This window comes from Rhineura floridana, chromosome 2, assembly GCF_030035675.1.
Source record: "Rhineura floridana isolate rRhiFlo1 chromosome 2, rRhiFlo1.hap2, whole genome shotgun sequence".
NCBI lineage: Eukaryota > Metazoa > Chordata > Lepidosauria > Squamata > Rhineuridae > Rhineura > Rhineura floridana.
In genome coordinates this window covers 42,308,125-42,328,128 of record NC_084481.1, presented here as the reverse complement: position 1 = coordinate 42,328,128, position 20,004 = coordinate 42,308,125, and the positions used below count along the sequence as shown (strand labels likewise).

The 20,004-nt window shown below is 41.1% G+C and overlaps 2 protein-coding genes across 4 annotated transcripts in view; one reads left to right on the top strand and one right to left on the bottom strand.

Moving 5' to 3' along the window:
* CIR1 (corepressor interacting with RBPJ, CIR1) overlaps positions 1-647 on the bottom strand; it is a 28,084-nt gene extending 27,437 nt beyond the window's left edge. Inside the window, exon 1 of the mRNA XM_061608456.1 lies at positions 242-647. Within this exon, the coding sequence (XP_061464440.1) occupies positions 242-313 (72 nt within the window). The 5' untranslated portion in view covers positions 314-647. The remainder of the gene's footprint in view (positions 1-241) is intronic.
* SCRN3 (secernin 3) lies at positions 505-19,931 on the top strand. Of its 3 annotated transcripts, XR_009760469.1 has the most exons (9): positions 505-748; positions 8,236-8,407; positions 9,681-9,862; positions 10,965-11,164; positions 11,800-12,012; positions 14,798-14,960; positions 16,043-16,223; positions 17,828-18,415; positions 19,153-19,931. XR_009760469.1 is itself a non-coding variant. In XM_061608454.1 (8 exons), the coding sequence occupies exons 2-8, from the start codon at positions 8,237-8,239 to the stop codon at positions 17,981-17,983; spliced, it is 1,266 nt and encodes a 421-aa protein (XP_061464438.1). In that variant the 5' UTR covers positions 505-748; position 8,236; the 3' UTR covers positions 17,984-19,144. The 3 variants fall into 3 exon arrangements, 2 of the variants coding, with proteins under 2 accessions (XP_061464438.1, XP_061464439.1); XM_061608454.1 differs by lacking the exon at positions 19,153-19,931 and having other exon boundaries at positions 17,828-19,144; XM_061608455.1 differs by lacking the exon at positions 19,153-19,931 and having other exon boundaries at positions 505-808; positions 17,828-19,144.
* The last annotated feature ends 73 nt before the right edge of the window (positions 19,932-20,004 follow it).

Below are 20,004 nucleotides of genomic sequence, written 5' to 3'. Positions count from 1 at the left end.
ATGGGAACTATCTGGAGAGAGTTTTCAAAGGTTTGCTCCCATTAAGGCTGCAATCGTTATAACATGGAAGTAAGCCACATCGAATTCACTCACATTTGAATAGACATGTATAGGGTTGCACTGTAAAGCGTTCACACACAGCCTGTCGGCGTGAACCCAATCTCCCAGGGGAAGGGGAGGGGGAAAGAAGCCACTGGTTTTGTGGGGGCGCTTTCCGAAGAAAACAGCGACGTCAGCTCACCTTTTTGATATTGGATTTCGAGGCGGGATGAAAGTCCTTCTTGCACATAAAGTTGGCGAATGACTTCCCCATGATGGCGGCGGCGGCGGCGGCAGCAGGCAATGAAGTCTTTGGGGGTGAGGGACGACAGGCAACGGTCTTTTATGACAACCCCCCCCCTCGGAAGAGGGACGTCTCGGTATGGTATTCACGGCGCCAGATCGGACAAGCTCATATTTTGACCCGGGTCTTCCGGGGCAGGCGGCAATATTTCCTGGGGCTGGAGAAGGAGGAGTCGGCCCGGGCCTTGGACTCCTCCCCTCCTGCTTGTTATTCTACCTCAGAACTGAAACCAGAGCCACAGTGACGGAAAAGGTGAGGAAGAACAGCGCCTGCTTTATCGAGAGACGTCGACGGACTGTAAAGCGAGCAAGGCCGAAGCCCATGCCTGGTGCGCAGGCAGAAGCTGACGCAGTCCCCCGTAAGGCTCCGCCTGGATCGGGCAGCCTTGAAGCTGTCAAGGGACGGGTAGGCTTCCCGATCTCTCCTTGTACCTTAGACGCCCACAGAGAGCGTTCGCTGGTATAAGTAAGTCCCCCCCCCCTTGTGAATGCTGGCATGTCAAAAAATTAAGAATTGTACCCAACAAACGTAAGTAGCAAAAACAGAGTCAGGACAGGAAGCACTTTTAAAGTCTGATCGATTTATTTGGGCATAAGCTTCCCTGAACTACGGTCCAACACTTCACCATCAGATGCATGAATTGGGCTTCCAGTCCATGAAAGCTTCCGCCACAATAACGTTTTTCGGTCTAAAGTTCCACAAGACTATTTTGTTTTTCCTGTTTACCTCTCCAGAAATCTCAGTTTAGGTAACTGCCAATGTTTGTTCGGTATATCTCTTAATTTTTAGACGCTCTCAAAATTAGTCTGGAATTAATGGAGCCTGCACAACTCCATCAGCACTGCATCAAACAGGACTCTAGGGCACCATGACCACTTTCTCTTGAATCTCCTCCTTATTGTTTTGCATAACATTCAGCCTGAAGAACAATAGTAATAGAGTCCTGACACCTTAGACGAGGCTAAGAAAATTACCTGTTGCGGTGTAAGCTTTTGTGGACTAAAGCTTGCTTGGTCCAGAAAAACACATGCAATAATAAAGGTTTTAGTCTTTAAGGTGCCACAGTACTCTTTGTTTTTTTGCCACAACAAGCTAACATGCATATACCTCAGGAAATTGTTCCAGCCTGAAGAGTTCTAGAGAATGAAAGCTTGCTTGCAACTTCGTGCTATTTTAGTTGATCGTAATAAAAGTGTTATCCTACTGTGACTTTTGGATTTTTTTTCACTAATGGATGAACACAGCTACCAATGTTTTTTGTCTGGGATTGTTAACTTTCACATGTATGTTCACATTCACCAAATTTAGGACATCTGCTGTAACTTATGCTAACTGGGGAAGGTTAGAACCTCACTGAACTTTAAAAACTAACTGGTTTATTGTGGCACATCATTTCATGGACTAGAAGCCACATCATCAGATGCATGAAGTATTAATCCTCAATTAGTAGATTACATGGAAAAAATTGTAATAGTGGGGCCAAAAAGCCATGAAGTACAGTCTGACCTGAAGGTCACCATTTCCCAATAATAAGAAAACTTAAAAGGAAACCTCCAGCCTGAATTCTTGACATAAATGTATTGATAAATTTGATTGTGCTGGTTTAGGATTCCAACAGTTCCAAGGGTAATTCAGAAGAATTATGTTATTGCCAGTTACTGCTGTTGTGAATGGTCACTGTGCTTTCGGTCACTCTTTGCGTAGTAATGTCACAGGCTGTCTTGAATATTATAGCCAATAGGACCCACTCTTTACCATTTTTTTCCTGTACCCATATGTACATGGATTTGATCCAGTCTTTAAGGAGTTTTACTGCAACAGACTACCCCTCTGTACATTTTTTCTTCCTTCCTATTCCTCATGTGCACATGAAATTCTCATTCTGTATCCCCTGTCCAACCCATTCTACACTGGATTGTGGGGAAAGCCACCTGATCTCTATGAGGTCTACATCTCCATGGAACAGATAGTGGGAATTGTGGGGTTAGTACCAATGGCACTTTTACGTGGGGAAAAGGCACATAAAATTCTACACAGCATAGTGCTTTCTTTCAAGTAGCACTGTTTCCCAGACTTCTTTTCCCCCTTCACTAAACTGGTAGTAATATAGGATGTTTCCCAGGAAGCCTCTTTGTGTGTCTTCAAACATACACTCATGCTGTATATACAGTAGGGCCCTGCTTTACGGCACTTCGCTAATGCGGCGGTCTCACTTAGACGCAATTAGACTAAAGCCCCACTCATACAATCTTCGAAAGAGAGAGGAGTGCAGCATCGTCAGCATGTAGGAGAAGAGGACAAAAGTGGTTCGCAATTTTTGGCATGTGGTGATCTTGAGATATGCAGTTGGATTTGAGATCATTCAAAAATAAATTGAACAGTAGAGGGGCTAACGTACATCCTTGTCTTACCCCTTTATTGACAGGGATCGAATTCGTTAAGCCTCCATCCCTTCCACATCGGACTCTTAAAGTGGTGTTTTGATGTAGATTATAAATTAGAAAAAATAGCCTTTTATCTATGGTGGAGCGTGCTAGTTTATTCCAAAGAATGTCTCTTGGAATAGAGTCAAACGCGGACTTCCAATCCACAAAAGCCACATATAGACCGTTGCCTCGATGTGACATATACTTCTCTGCAAGGTGATTTAGGAGAAGGCAGTGGTCTATCACAGATCGACCTTTCCTAAATCCAGCCTGTTCATCGCCTAATATGCTTTCTCCTTCCATCCAACTAGTAAGTTTAGCTTTTAAATAGGATGTATATAGCTTGCCTATTACAGAAAGCAAGCTAATTGGTCTATAGTTGGACGGGTCCTCTCTGTCACCCTTTTTGTATATAGGCACGATTATTGCTTCTTGCCAAGCCTTGGGAATCTGACCGGTGTTATTTATTTTGGTAAATAAGCTGCAAAGGATCGGTGCCCACCAGTCAGGGAAATTTTTCAGAAGTTCCGGGGGAATATTATCTGGGCCAGGGGCTTTGGATGATTTGAGCCTTGTAATTAGGTCAGTTATTTCTCTACTCGTAACGGGGGGCCACTGTGGGAGATTGGTGCAATCAAAAGAGATGTTGGGGTCAATGTTAGTAACACCATTGGCTTCATAAAGATCATTGAAGTATTTTTCCCATTTATGGGGCGGTATGTTACAAAAGGAGTGTGATGTAAATCTTTCAGAAGCGGAAATGATGGACCAAAATTTTTTTGAGTCTTTGGATCTAGCCGCATCAATAAGCAAATTCCATTCATCCCGAGTGGCCTGTCTTTTCTTACTGGTCAAAGTCAGTTTATATTTTCTTTTTATGACATAATAATCCTTGGGAAGGGATTCCGCGTTATCTAGGTGGTATTGTGAATATATACTCCTCAGTTTGCGTTTGAGCTCTAAGCATTCGCTATCAAACCATCTAGGATTGGAGCTTAAATTCTTCCTAACTCTAGTGATTTTTGGGGTCAAAATAGAAGTTATGCGTGCAAGTAATTGCCCATAATAGATAAGGCATGTGTGTAAATTGTTATCTTGCACGACCCGTCCACGAATATCCATGGCCCATGTGGACTTAAGGAAAATTGCAATCTTGAAGCTTAAGTTTTCCGTCCATATCGTTCTTTTAAGTCTTAAGTATATGTTATTCAGCATGGGATGGTATTCTGAGTTTAAGTGGGTTGTTTCAGGAATGTGACATGTAAGATTGAGAGGGAGATGGTCACTGGTTTGTCTGGTTCCTACTCCAAATTCAGTTATTGACCTCAGAAGATGGTTTGTTACTATAATATAATCTACCACGCTGCTTCCACGGGTAGAAATGAAAGTGAATTCCCCGATATCCACAAAATGCCTGAGACCATTTAGTATTAGCAGGTCATGACTGCCAACCAAGCGAGCAAGACAAATCCCCCCATAATTTATCTTAGCGTCCTTCGAGACTCTATCATGTACAGGATCATGCTGTTCAGATTGTTCTCCTTGCCATAGATTGGAAGCAAAAAGCGAGTCACCAGAGACTCCAATCCTGGCATTAAAATCGCCGGTCAAAATTAGCTCCGCGTTTGGGAAGGAATGCACAATCTCCGTTATGTACTCGTCCAACTCTCCCCAGCACATGTCCAACTGTGCTCTCACGAATGAGGGTGGCATGTAAACGTTGATGATCACAATGGACAAAGATTTAAATGTTAGGAGGATTGCCATTGCTATGTTATCCAGTGATTGTAATTCCATGTGTTGGGCCGTCAATGTGGTAGAAATAAATGTTGCCAAACCCCCTTTAGCCCTGCCTTTCATTTTGCCTGAGTGGTGAGCAGGTAAATGGTAGATAGAATATCCATTTAGTATAGGCGATTCTTTTGACCAGGTCTCTTGTACGCTGATTATATCGTGTTGATTTAGAAAATCAAGAAATTCTGGGTCACTTAGTTTAGAATTCCATCCTGAGATGTTCCAGGAGAGTAGACGTAGGGCTTCATTATTGGGGGGAAGGCTTTTTGCATATGCCAGAGGAGAAATCAGGGCGGTGGGCACATTGCCTGGTTTATGATTTCCGTATGTAGTGTGATTTCAGTTGGCTCGCCTTTTGGGAACTGCACTGTCCTCCAACGTTTCTCCGTTTATTCTATAATTTTGAGAAAGTTTATTCTTCTGACTTATCTCGCTTGAATGGGAAGGAGAACCTAATTCTTCTGGATATAAAAATCTCACATTATCCCATTTATCTCCCACCAAAATAGGCTTAAAGAGTGTACTTGTTCTGGGTATGTTATCGGAATTAATGATGGCATCCTGTACTAAAGGGGATTTACATAGTGACTCCCCTCCAGCGATTTTTGTCTCCAACAGTTTGTTTTGTAAGTCCACCTCAGCTGCTGTTGTTTTGCAATGTGCAATCAGTCGATAGAACCTATTAATTAGGGTCGATTGCTCAGTATCCGGCAACTGGGTATACAGATCTGTGAGTAAAGTCTCCTCTGGTTCAAGCTCATTCATATGGCTCCTTGTCGATTTGGATTCCTTGCCATTTCCCGAATGTCGAAAAGTTGTCTCTGAGGATGTAGATGTAGAGTGGTGACAAGCGGAATCAGTGTTCAGAGTTAGTGCAGACTGTTTGCCCTCTTGTCTCACAGGAGCATATAAGGCAACCAGTGGTCCAGGTGGAGCCTTGTTAAGATAGTATCTCTGAATCATGATGCCATTTCTCCTTAAAAGGGAATCTCTTGTATGATAGATTTGATTGGCATGATGTTGCGAGTGTACAGTCACTATCAGGCGCCGCTTGTGGGAGTTGGCAGAAATGTCCTTCATAGATTTGATGTAATTGGTACGTAGCCCTGGATGTAGAGCCTTTTCGATACATCTGTCTAAGAAGGAAATACTTGGATGGTCTATAGTGATCCCACGTTTGTACCGGTTGTAGGAGAATACCAATTTAGAAGGTTGAAGGACTAAGTTCCACGAAAAGGAGTGAGTTTTACAGTATTCTGAAGGTAAAATCGGTCTGGTATCTGTTGAGAGTGACGATGTTGTAGAGTTGTCCATATTATTAACGGTGAGAAGATCGCTGTCATCTCCGGTGCCAATAGCACAATCTTTACTTTTTGGAGCAGACCTTGTTGGAGAGTGCATAGTAACAGGTTTCCTTTGGTCATCTTTCTGGTGAAATTTGGAGTTGTTTACTTTTGTTTGTGAGTCTAATAAGTTGAACAGTGGTTTAAAGTTGAACTTCTTACATTTGGCAGGCTTGGGATTCTTGATGTTTTTGGATTTCTTAGTCTGCTTACTGGCAGCGTGCACCGGAGGGGTCCTCTTTGCCAACTTGTCATTGCTTTTGCATTTAGCATTGGGCAGACCGTCAGGATTTCGTACTTCTTGGTGGTTTGTTAGAATAGGGCCAATCGCTTGTACCAAGGTGGTAAGTAGTTTGTTAGTCTCTGAGATATAAGTCTTAACACAATTGACTTCCTCTAATAATGCCAAGTGTATTTTTAAATGCACGTCGTCCACAGGCAAAATTGACTGCTTTATATTACCACTAGGGGGCAAGTGTTGATCTTCCAAAGTTTGATAGGAATCAATAGTTAACACTTCCGAAGGCGGGCCTTCACAGATTGAGTAAAGTGAGTTCATGTTAGAGTGAAATCCTGCATCTATTAATTCCTCAGCAAGACTTTTAGCAGCATTATCCACTGAGTTAGGATTATTTTATTTATTTATTTATTTAATTACATTTCTAGACCGCCCTATAGCAGAAAGCTCTCAGGGCGGTGTACAACAAATAAAATCACAATTAAAATATGAGCAAGTGTGAAAAATATAATACAATTTTAAAAACATTAAACATGATAAAAATCCAAAATAGAATTGCCATTGAGTTTATAAATTAAAATCCATATTAGGTTTAAAATTAAATTTAAAATGTTTAAAAAGCCTGGGTGAAAAGGTAGGTTTTTACCTGGCGCCGAAAAGATAACAAAGAAGGCGCCAGGCGTATCTCGTCTGGGAGGGCATTAGTAAATTAAATTAGTAAAAAACCTGTGTTCAAGTGTCCAATCATGGGTCGATTCCGATGATGTAAGTGCTCTCTGAGCTTTTGGGGACTGCAGCCTCAATTGTGAAGTATTGCCTTCACTTGGAAAAAAAATTGTTATTTTTGTTTGGACGCCAGCTGGAGGGATATCCGTTCCGTGCATCGCTCCCTGTAAATAAAGGTTTCTCTTTGAAAGAGCCATTAAGTTCCTATTATTTGACTCCTTTAGTCAGTATTAGAGAGGTTGTTGCTAGACAGCTTAATGCTTTATGCTTAATGCTTTACAACTTAATATATAAGCGTTAATGAGAGACGGCAGCGAGACGGCAGCGAACTCAACAAGAAAAACACGTATTGATGGATGAGTGAGTGAGTGAGAGGGGGATCAGCCTGCTTTCAGCGTTGTCCTAGGGTCGTCTTGGATCAGGTTACTTAATAGCTGCTCTTTGAGGGTTGCAGAGAAAGTAGCGAACACACAGTTTAATGGCGGCAATTAGTCCAGCTATAGGGATTCTGTTTGCCCTACTGCCGCTGTTTTATTGCCTGTTTTATTGCCTTTTGCTGCAGTCTTTCTGAAACTGGCAGATGCTAGACAGAAACAGCTTGAATATGCGAGGATCAGAATTCCGAATCATGGAAAATTGAATCACGTATTTGTTATTGTGTTCTGTTATCTACAAGAGCGAACAGAAAGGCTTCTTACCGGAAGTGGTGGTCCCGGAAGCTCTCAGGTTGAGTGTTGGCTGTGTTGGAAGCTGTTCACGGGAACCGGCAGTGAAGAGCTGGCTCCCATGAACTGGCCTACCGAGGAGTAAGTGGTCCCCATAGGCCACCATAGGAATATTTTTACTGCGCCGGCCTATTCGCCAGCAAAATTCTCAGGGGACTGGGACCCGCGGGAGCACTTCGAGGGGGCCTTGGATATTGTGTAAGTCCCCCCTGTGGCTCCCCCACCACACCCCTGGAATGCCCTGTTTTTGGGGCTACCACTGGCTCTCTGCCAGGCTGGCCATCCCAGGCAGACCCCCTGTGGCACCAGCAGGGTCCTAGTGGCACCATGGCTCAGCCGGGACAGGGGGCTTCTGCTGGTAGAGCCTGGCCATGATGGGAGCCTGCGAGGTCAGCCAGGGGTCCGCCATATCCACCTCCCCACAGCCCGGCGCAAGTTGGACTTGGATTGTGTCTCTCATGCATAAATTCAACACGCTTGGTTTACAATGCATATTTTGATTGTTTTGCACAATCCACACATGTAGCCCATGTCAATAAACCCCATTATATTTTTCATAAAACTGACTACCTTCCCTATCAAAAGTATTATGATTTATGTAACACTATCAAAGTACTTGTTTATCTTACTAATTTTCTAGGATGGCTTCCATGATCACTGAACCTTCCTCCTGTGATACGTTTGTGGCTCTGCCTCCAGCCACAATTGGCAGCAGGATCATCTTTGGAAAAAATTCAGACAGGCCCTCTGATGAAGTCCAGGAGATTGTGTACTTCCCTGGTGCAATTCATGGCCCAGGAGAAAAAGTTCAGGTAAGAGCAAAGCATCTAGAATGAAAACAAAGCCATATTAGGATGTTTTCTCCAACTTTAAGGGTGATACAGTGGAACAAATATTTGATTCTACCAAAGTGAAATCACATGCTGGTGCAACAACTGACTGGAATTGGTAGCCATTCACAGACATCAATTATGAAAAGTTTAGAGGAAGAAGCATGGCCTTCCTTAAGAATGCAGGCCATTACAATACAAGTCACAACACTGGTCAGCAGAGCTTGGAAGTAACTAGCTACAAGTAACGAATTACTTGTAATTTATTACTTTTTTGAGTAACGAGTGGGTAACTTCATTACATTTTGTTGGTAATAGAACGACTAGTAACTTCATTACTTTTGAGGAGTAATTGTAATGTTTCCAGCATTACTTTTGTGCATTAATTGGGGGGGAGGAGCAGGGGAAGTCTTCTGCTCCTCTGATTTGTGAATAAAAATCATGTGCTTCAAATTGGGCTTCTATGCAATATGTGTGTTGGGGTTTCATCATTGCTGGGGGTGGGATGGGGTGGGGGGATGTGAGATTCTGTTATGCCATTCTGTTAATCTTATGGATAAAAAACTTTATTCTACTACCCTCTGTGTGTGTGTGCTTATTTTTAATGTTGTTTTAGGCTACTTAGATGTGCAGCAGCCAAGGCCAGCACCTTGTACGTGTTTTTTTAAGTAACTGAAATGTAACTGTAGTGATTACTTTTGAGAAAAAGTAATCAGTTACTTTCAGAGCAATTGTAAATTGTAACGGCAATTACTACTTTTTTTGGGCCATGTAACTGTAACTGTAATTTATTACTTTTTAAAAGTAATCTTCCAAGCTCTGCTGGTCAGTCTAGCTCTGTCTGTATTGCCAGCAGTGACTGTCAGTGGTGGCTCCACCGTATTTTAGATAGGAATCTTTCCTAGCCTTCTCTGAAGATGCTAGGCATTAAAAAAGGGACTTTTTGCATGCAAGGCATTTGCTCTACCACTGAACCATTGCCTAGCCTTCAAAAATAATACCAGGGTCAATGAAAATATTTGGCTGGATCCCAAAGAGCCTGGTTTTTGTTGATTCCCTCCTGCCACTACAGCCTCCCATACCACATCCAGTGCTATTCAGGAGAGTCTCCAAAACCTCTGGAAAGTCTTTGTGAGGGGCCCAAAAGGAGGGGCTAGGAAGTCCACTCACACCATTTTTAATCCAGTCCATTGTATGGAATTCAGGAAGTGTTCTTCTTATGTATTTTCTGGAATCATTTTTATTCTTATTGCAGTGTACTTATATAGAAATTGAACAAGCACCAGAAACGTATGCAGTTGTTCTGAGTCGTCCATCTTGGCTCTGGGGTGCTGAAATGGGGGCCAATGAGCATGGAGTTTGCATTGGGAATGAAGCAGTGTGGGGGAAAGAAGAAGTCTCTGATGATGAAGCACTCCTAGGCATGGATCTTGTCAGGTTTGCAGACAATCTGCATTAAATTTGCTATATAAAATGTTATTTTAAAATCATGCAGAAAGTGAGACTTGATGGCCCAGTTCACGCATGAACTAATCTCTCATCAACACTTGTATGTCCTCAACACTTTATAACTTGTGTAAATAGCCACCTGTTCTTTCACATATGCAAGTTATAATTTTGATGTTTCACACATTTTGCAGTAATTCTAAGTGTTAGGATAGGCATAGGGCCTGGGGTAGATTATGCCTCAAAGCAGAATGCTGAGTGTCATGGTCTTGCTAGAAAGAAAAACAAATGTGTTACCTGATTATGGGATGGATTATTTGTGCCTAGCCCAGATACTATGAAGTCTACTAGCTTCTCATAAAGACATCCTGCTAATTTCAACAAACAGTAGAAATAGTATTGCTAGGAAAATCTTGTTCAATATTGAAATGAATAAATACACAGACTTTTTGGTTGCTCTAACAATGTGTGCTGGCATCTGTATGTCGTGGCAGCTAACAAACCTTGTTTGGGGTTTTGCTTTCTAGAAGTAGCCCCGTCATTCTGTTTGCTTATTTACTGGTGGAACAAATCTTTATGTAAAGAGCTTTCTTCGCTCTAGATTTGACTCAGGTCAGTTCTAAAGCAAAGAAATCTCAAACATACCTTTCCCCTCGATGAAGGATCCATTGGCCAATAGTCTAGTTAGCTGTCTCCGTTGTTTTCCTTATGCCAGTCTAGTCAGTTCTCACAGCTGTATGGAAGAAGCATCAGCAAGAGCATTCAGGACTGATCTTCCTCATTTGCCTTCCTAACCTGTCCCAACGCACTCAGGCTTTTGGGGGGGAAGGGGAGAATTGTCACATATACCCATACTAGGTGAATGGTGATGTTTCCATGGATGCTAGGATGCTGTGCTATATGTTTATGGAAGTCTTTTTTCCATTAAAACTTCTGTTATAGCACTAACTGTAATACGCCTGATCCAGGATGAGATACATGTATAATTTTTAACCTGTACCTGAATCTCCTGGATTGAGTAAATGTGAAATAATATTCAAATTCAACTCGCATGAGAATCTTACAAAAAGATAACAGTTCAATGTGGTTTTAGGCTTGGGCTTGAAAGAGCTGATACTGCAGAAAAAGCTGTCAGTGTCATTGCTGACTTGCTGGACAAGTATGGCCAAGGTGGAAACTGTATGGAGAGTCATATGGCATTTACATACCATAATAGTTTTCTGATAGCAGACAGAAAGGAAGCTTGGATACTGGAAACCTCTGGAAAGTATTGGGCTGCAGAGAAAGTAGAAGGTAAGGATAATAATCTTCACTCCATTCAAGTCTTAGTAGATTATGATTGTATGACCTTCATGTGGCTATCTTCTGTGTGCTACTATATTGACAAAATGCACATCACTGCTGCTAGTGTGGTTTCATAGAAAGCCAGCTTAGTTCCTTATTCAGGTGAAGTTATTTTGCTCACTGATCAATCTCTGCTGTCAGAATAGTGGCTAACAAAACAAGATGAAACTGGTAGATTGTGATGATGATGAAGTGGAAATGGACTACCTTCAAGTCGATTCCGATTTATGGCAATCCTATGAATAGGGTTTTCATGGTAAGCGGTATTCAGAGGTGGTTTACCATTGCCTTCCTCTGAGGCTGAGAGGCAGTGACTGGTCCAAGGTCACCCAGTGAGCTTCATGGCTATGTGGGGATTCGAATCCTCGTCTCCCAGGTCGTAGTCCAACACCTTAACCACTACACCACACTGGCTCTCATGATGATGATAGAAGTAATAATAAAAAGAAACTTTGTTCTACATAAAGGTCAGATTCAGATGTCTGTACAGTTAACAGTATAATCCTATGCATGATTACTCAGAAAAAAGTCCCACTAAGTTCATCGGGGCAGCCTAAGAGACTTGTTTTCACACTTTTCAACAGGAGGAGTACGGAATATTTCCAATCAACTATCAATAACAACCAAGATGGATCGTGAGCATCCAGAAATAAGGAGTTATGCTATAAGCAAAGGCTGGTGGGATGGCAAAAAAGAATTTGATTTTGCTGCTACCTATTCATATGTAAATACTGCCAGGATGACTACTACCAGAGGCAGATACTGTGAAGGCTATAAACTACTGAAGAAGCATACAGGTACCTTTATTGAATCATGACTACATTTGTATGCTTAGATAATTGATTAAAATGTCTCCTTGTAATACCATTGCACATGGTGACATTTAATTTTATGAGTAGTTGGACAGCTCTTCAAAATATTAGATCTGTTAATTTCTTTTTACTTGAAGAGAGAGGAAGAAAGGCACATTTCAAGGGTTTTATTATTACAAATATATTTCTGCCTTAAAGGCACTTAAAAGGCTGTTGACTTTTTTCAGACTCCAGATGTACTTTTAAGTGCAGCCTGTAACAGCAGTTCTCTCACCCACTTTTATCTTTTTATCTGTGCAATCTCCAGCTAGATCAGTACTTTTCTCTTTGCCCTGTCGCTTTGTCTTCTCTCTCTCTCTCTCTCTCTCTCTCTCTCAGTTGTCTGTGGCAAGCTTGCGATCCAAGAAATACAAAGATTATTTACATTGATGCTACTAGCAAAAAAGAATAGTATTTACCCACCAAGACCAATAAAAAAAAGTTCATTCTTTTGAACAGGATTCTGTACTGTTTTTTGGCCCAGTCAAGGCCTACACAACAGCTGGGTGATTCAGAAGAGGTCATACGTCCCCTAGCTTAGGTGTAGGGGACCTTTTTTAGCCCAAAGGTCACATTCCCTGCTGGGCAACCTTCTGGGGACCACATGCCAGTTCTAATTGAGACCATAGGCAAAGGTGAACATGGTCAGAGGCAAAAGTGGGCGAAGCAACAAATGTGAATGTTACCTTTGTGCAGGAAGCTAGTTTCTATACATATTTCCTTCATCCAGGAAAGCAAGAAGCATAATCAGCGACCAAGGACGCATTTCACTCAGGCAAAAAAACTTAAGGAGCATGGGAAGTAAGGCTGGAGTGGGGTGTGGCCTGGTAGGGGGTGTGGCCTGGAGAAAGTCCTGAGGGCCAGGTAGAGAGTCCTGGAGGGCCACATAAGGCCCCCCTTGGGTTCCCCATCCTTTTTCTAGCTACAGTTTGCATCTCTTCAAGGAAGGCTCCCCTCAGATGATTTTGGCTTTAGAAAAGAGCATTACAATACAGGGTACTAACAGAGTACTACGTTATTGTTTGAACATTTCCAACCTTTGAAATTCTTACAACAGCCATTATTTGGTATTGTTTGCTTACTATACGTGTATCAAAACTGCATGTATGTGTTTGGGGGGGGAAAAAAGCCCAAATAAAATTGTACCCATTTCAATATTCATTCTGCTGAGGCCCAATGCTCCCAATTGCAGCAGTCCCTATTCTTTCCATGTTATTCCTTCCTCTGGTACCAAAGTTTCTGTTAAAGAAGTGATGTCCAAGAATGCATTTACTTTGTTAAGTATTGCTGTACAGGGAAGGAATAGGTGTGCCCCATGTCTGTTCAGTACTACTTATTTCTAATCATATATCTTCAACATGTCTTGTATCCAATTTTCTATTTCAAATACATTACTTTGTTGATGTGCCTGGTTTATTAAATTTATTAAATTTTATCTATTTGAGTTTAGTCAGTTTTTTTAAACAGTATTTCTATACTATCTCTCAACCATAATATTGGGAATTCCAGAATACTGAGAAACGTCTTTCACATGTAGGGCAACTTTGGCTACTTGCAAGTTGGTAGTTCTACACTGAATGTAGTATGGTTCTCTTCCCTTTTGTTTGCAAGTTTGCAGGTTGACTTCCAGCCATCCATTTCATTTTATTTTTGTGCTTTCCAATAATAAATTGAACACCCAAAGAAGTCAGAAAGCAAGCCATCCATTGTCAGGAAATTCTAAAGTGTAGCAGGGAGAAATAATTTCCTATTCTTTAGAAGGTACCAAAAATGGCAACAAAAATGATCAAGTGGTTAGAGCACTTTTTATGGGCTGAAGTATTTATTTTATATGAAAAAACATGATTAAGAAAGTATGTAAAGATTTTCATTAAACACTAGAACACTAAAATATGATTAAGAAGTACATAAAAGGTTTTCATGTAACACAATCAATGGCATTGATTGGTAGTAAATTATAGGAGAGACAAAAGACAATAGTTTACACAGTGCATAAATAATTTATACTATTCACTGCTACAGATAGCCATGGCTTTATTGGTTTTAAATGGAATTCGGCAAACTCATGGAGGATAGGTCTATCAACTAGTACTGACCCAAGACATTTTTCTACCTGCAGCAGAGAACAGCTGGCATTCTTCCCCCACTTCCCCAGGCCAACACTTTAAAAAGTCTTCCTGCAGCAGCATTCCTTCAGACACCAATTCCTGCCCCACATGGTGCTACCTGAAACAAGTTGCCTCATCCTGCTGCATGGTATATTCAGAGGCAGTCTATCTCAGAAAACTGCTGGGGAGAAATGACAAGGAAGAGATCTTTCCTTCATGACCTATTTTGTGGGCTTCTCAGAGGCCGCTATATGGCCACTGCTGGAGACAGGATGCTGGACGGATGAATCCTTTGTCTCCTTCAGAAGAGCACTTGTGTAGAGAGAGAAGCGATTTCTCTGTAACATCTCTAGCTTTTCCAGAAGAAAACCTTGTGGGATGTGTTGGACATCTTTGGATGACTTTTGATGGATGTTTCATTAAACACTACTTTTTAATACTCACAGGAAAGTGTTTTGTCTTTGCAGTATAATGGTGCAGCTCTGTTTGTCATTTCTGTTTTACACTTATACTTCCCTAAACATTGCTTAGTTTATAACAAACATGCATGTGGTTTATGAATGGGTGCTATTTAGTTAACAATGGTAAGTTTGCATATAAAACTCATGTTTTGTCTTGCATAGGCATGATAACAGCTGAAACAATGATGACAATCCTTCGGGATAAGGAGAGTGGCATTAATATGGAAGGAGGCTTTATGACCACTGGAAGCATGGTTTCCATACTTCCTCAGGAACCCAGCCTCCCTTGCATTCATTTCTTTACTGGAACTCCAGACCCTGACAGGTGATACTAATACTTTGTCATGAAAACTATAATCCTAGCTGTGTTAACTTTTATTTAAGCAACTTACATACTCATGATCAACCTTTAACCATTTTAAACATAAAGCCCCAAAATTTCAATAAGCCATAATGGAGGAACCTATTTCACAAAAATAGAGAGTATCAAGAAGACCCACAAAAAATCCAGTAACAAAAAGAGCCGCGCAATGTGTAATGTTACAATAATAATACATAGTGCTAAGTCAAACCATGGCTTAGCAAGAATGAGAGAGCACGGAGGTACCCAGAAAGAAAATCATGGCTGCTTTATTCCTCCTCCAGTCCTGCTGCTGCCACATATCCAGAGCTAAACCATGGTTTGGGCTCATAGTTTGCCGCAGACAAACCACAGACAGTAAAACCAAGAACAAACCTTCTTGGAAGTGCCACAAACCATGAGCCTGGTTCACACGTGCTGTTAAGCCATACCATGGTTTAGCTCTGGGTACTGCAGCAGCAGCAGCAGGACTGGAGGAGGAACAAAGCAGCCATGATTTTCTCCCTAGCTACCTGCACACTAGCTCATTCTCACTAAGCCATACTTTAGCTTAGTGTTACTTGTGAGCCAACACATACGATTCTTAATGCATTTTAAAGAAACTATCAAGGGAAAAGCATAATGCTTCAGCAGTTCTTCCCAGGAAACTAAAGATTTCCTTTGAAAAACTGTTTTCTTGAAACATGCTGGAATACCTTGCTATTTTTTTTGTTCTAGGACAATGGAGAGGTGGCCCCACCCCGCAGTGGAGAGGTGGCCCCACCCCGCAGGCCAACTTTGACAAGTGTATGGGGTAACCCACCTGTCAATCACGACATTAGTGGACAGTGAGTCCTCACTAATTTTAATAGAAAATATTCCTATCTCTGATTAAAGCCAGTAGCTTGAGGAGTTAGATCCCATCAGTAGACTATTACAGTATTTTAGTGGCTGTGAGCTACAAAAAAAAAATTAAACTTTAAATAATTTAGGAGAGCAGTGGAAAACAACATCCAACATGCATTTGCTAATTTCCATTTTGCTTGGTATTTCAATTTATTCTCTAGGTCTGTCTTTAAACCTTTCATTTTTGTGCCAAATATTACCCAGTTGCTAAAAACCAGCTCCCCAGTGCTTGGTACTGATGATCCAGTTAAAAAGCAACCACGATTTCAGACTAAGCCAGATAGAAGACATGAACTCTACAAAAAACATGAAAGAGCAGCTGTTGTGATGGAATCTTCTAAGGTGTGTTGATTTAAGTTAAATGTGCATGGTATGAAGTGTATGGACTTTAAAATACATAAATCCTTTAGCCTGAATTGTAAGTTGCTCTCCTTGAATAACACTGATGGAATTTAATACTTCAGTCTCTTGCAGGGTAGAGACTGTTCTGGCATCTAACCTTTCAATCACAAGACCAAAACAGTTCTTGAAAGGTCAAGAGGAGACATGCATACACTACAATCTTGTTTCCTGTACTGAAGCAAAGGCAGCGAAACTCCAAATACCCCATGAAAGTGGAGCTTTAGATGGTGTATGCTGCCAGTGATAGTTTTGTTTTTAGGTATTTTAAAAAATTGACCTGCTGCAGCCAATACAGTCCACTAATTTCATGTGGGGTATGCAGCTAGAAAAGAGGCTTACCACAATTCTGCAATATAATACACTGTTTTATACCTGATAGAGGTGGGGAACCTTTTTGGCCCAGCAGGCCAGATCCTTATCTGACCCCAACCCCAAGGGACAACCCACCTTTCAATGACCTGATGCCATTATGAGGTCAGATGATTGACAGGCGAGTTGCCCCCTATCTGTCAAAGTCCCTTGTGCAGTGCTTCCCAAGTGCCCAACAGCTTGGGAAGTTCCCGAAATAGGGCTGGCAAAGCGCTTCCATGCCTTGCTTCTATAGCATGGTTTGCACTGAAACAGCTGCTAAAACAGAGGTGAAAATTTCCATTTTAGCAGCTGTTTCAGTGCAAACAGCTTCTTGCTATTGGAACGAAGCACTCTAACGGGTAGTGGGCACCTTATTCTAGCAAAGGAACTAGGAGATCATTTTAAATTCCAGATTATTCCCTTGTAGCCATGTTTGTGTCTGATATCACAAATGATGTCAGGTGGGCCAGACATCGGTGGTTTGTTAGAAAGTACCTTATGGGCCACACTGAGACCCCTGCCAGCCAAATTGGGCCTGAGGGCCGCAGGCACCTCATCCCTGTTCTATAGCAACCAGCCTTTCCCAATCTTTGGGTTTCCAGATGTTACTAGACTACAACTCCCATCAGCCCCAGCCAGCATGTCCAATGGTCAGGAATTATGGGAACTGTGGTCCAACAACATCTGGGGACCCAAAAGTTGGGAAAGGCTGAAGCCACAGACTCTGCAAGTCTAACAGTTATCCATCCTAGAGGGCAGTTGTGCCAGTGGAATGTTTAAAGTGTTAAAAAAAAAACAGAAGGCAGGAAGAGAATTAACCTGCTGAAGCCCCTACAACAGCAGCTTATAATACAGTAGAAGTTGGGAGAGAGATGTGTGCCCTGAGGCTAATACAGCAATAAAGCTCTTAGCTGCCAGTCCTGAACCTGTGCTCTTTCCCTTAATATAACATCATGGGAAAGACAAAAAGGTGTTTCCTTTAACCCCAGAAAGCAGTATGAGGTTGTTTCCTAGTCTGCTGGAGCTCTGAACAGGAGGACTCTTGTTAGGGGATATCCTGCTACATTATGCTGTGGTCCTTCATTGGATAGGCATGGACTATGGTATGAACCACTTAACAGTGAATGAAATAACTTTTAGAAGTGTTCTTATTTTCAGGCATTATCTTTTTAGTTTTTTGTTTTGTTTAATAGGAAAAGGGTGAAATGATGTTGGAACAGATCCGAAAGTTGGAGAAAGAGAAGATGAATGAAATGGAGCATATTCTACAGAAGGGATGCTTAGACGTTGATCAAGCAGTTAATCTTTTCTCAAACTGCACAGAAGATGAAATCCATGCATATGCCTAAGATGATACTGGCAGTTACTTAGCTTTCAGGATAATTTTACTTCCCAAAGCAGTTTTATTCTGTGTACATTGCCAGAATTGGTCAAATAGCATAATCAAACTGGAAAGCAAGGAAATTTTCCGTTACGCTTCAGAAAGGGAACTGCTAATTATGAATAGCATAATTCAACCCTCAGCTATAAAATGACTATGCAAATGATGGAGATTTTTGTTCTACATGTATTTTGTAACAGTACTTCATGCCAAGCTCTATGTACGCAGGACAATAAATATCACACCATTTGATCTTTAAGATACAATTTGTTTGTTAATATAAGGCAATTACCTCACAAGATTATTCAGCAAACATAAGAATGGAAGAAGTAACATGGGATGAAAATCTACCTGTAGAGATGGCAAAAAAAGAAAAAAAAATAGCAATAGAATTTGTATGGTAAGTGTAAATGGGGTCTAGATATGGAAATTCTGTCATGAATTCTTCTTTCCCTCATTTGATTACTTTGCTGTACAAATATATTGTGAATTGCAATGTGGTAACAAGTCTGAAAGTTGCACTTGTGACTTCTAAGTATGTTAGTATAGAAGAGCCTATTTCTAGCATGACTTTATGTATAATTCTGGGGAAGTTGATAATGTGAGGTTTACTCTAAAAAAAATACTGATCTTCCATTACAGTGTGATTTTAAATTAATACTTTGATCCTAAGTATGACCCTTTACAGGGAGCTCTATGTATTTGAGATTAGAATCCATACCACTTCAATTTCTCTCTTAAGAGGAGACATTTTAAAAAATCAAAATGCTATGGTGAAATGTTTGTTTAAAATCATTGTGCTAGGAAAAAGTAGTGCCACAATCCTGCACCTAAGATACACTGAAAGCAACAGAATATTTAGTGATTACTACAGTTCCACTGCTTTTAGATCTTTACTGTGGCCAATTTATGCTGGATTAAAGCCTAAATTTAGCTGTGGCAAACACAGACTTTAAGTGCTCTTATGTAGCCATCTGTTTGAACTTGAGCTGAGAATTATGGTAGAATCTTAAATAAGCATGAATAAAAACTAACAGAATATCATGGAAGAAATTCTTCATTATTTCAATGGACAGTAAATGAGAATTGCTTTAGATATCTTTACTTGAATTAGGTGGTTTTATTGTTTCCTTACAGATCCTCCATGGCGCAGAGTGGTAAGCGGCGGTGGCACAGAGTGGTAAGCGGCTAACACAGCCGAAGCTCTGCTCACGGCTGGAGTTCGATTCCAACGAAAGGAGGAAGTCGAATCTCCGGTAAAAGGGGTCGAGGTCCACTCAGCCTTCCATCCATCCGTGGTCGGTAAAATGAGTACCCGGCATATGCTGGGGGGTAAAGAAAGGCCGGGGAAGGAACTGGCAATCCCACCCCATATATACGGTCTGCCTAGTAAACGTCGCAAGACATCACCCCAAGAGTCGGAAACAACTTGCACTGTAAGTGCGGGGACACCCTTTGTTTCCTTACACAAATTAATACAGAAATTAAAAGGTTATGCTATAACACTAAGATAATGCAACAAAAATACAATATAAAGAAAAAATGTATTCTTAGCAGTTTGTATGTAAAAGTTCACTGCTGTATACATGCTTACCTGTTCATGGAGAACTTTTGTTCATTAATCAAACACCAAGGTCTTTGCCGCCAAAAATTAAATTGCAAACTGTGTAGAGAACAAACAGTGCTATATAATAAAGTACAGCATAAACCTACTATTAAGGGTGTTTAACAATGCAATCTCATGCTTATTTATTCAGAAATAAGTTCCACTGTTTTCAGTGAAGACTTACTCCCAGTAGTGTTTAGGACTGCAGCCTAATCTCATCATTTCAATGAGAGTTAGTGCTCTTCCATCAAAAACAATGGAATTTAAACCCGATTATAAAATATATGAAATAAAAATATGAACAGCAAAAGGTATGGATTGCTTGAAGTGTTATTTGCTATAGTCAATTTTAGTTCTTGAGATATACTGATTAGCAAGCCAGC

Bases quoted from the DNA above. Each gene is read 5' to 3' on its own strand.
- SCRN3 (XM_061608454.1), top strand. From the start codon at position 8,237: ATGGCTTCCATGATCACTGAACCTTCCTCCTGTGATACGTTTGTGGCT. The intron at 8,408-9,680 runs GTAAGAGCAAAG...TTCTTATTGCAG, and splicing joins GCCCAGGAGAAAAAGTTCAG to TGTACTTATATAGAAATTGA. The intron at 11,165-11,799 runs GTAAGGATAATA...ACTTTTCAACAG, and splicing joins GGCTGCAGAGAAAGTAGAAG to GAGGAGTACGGAATATTTCC.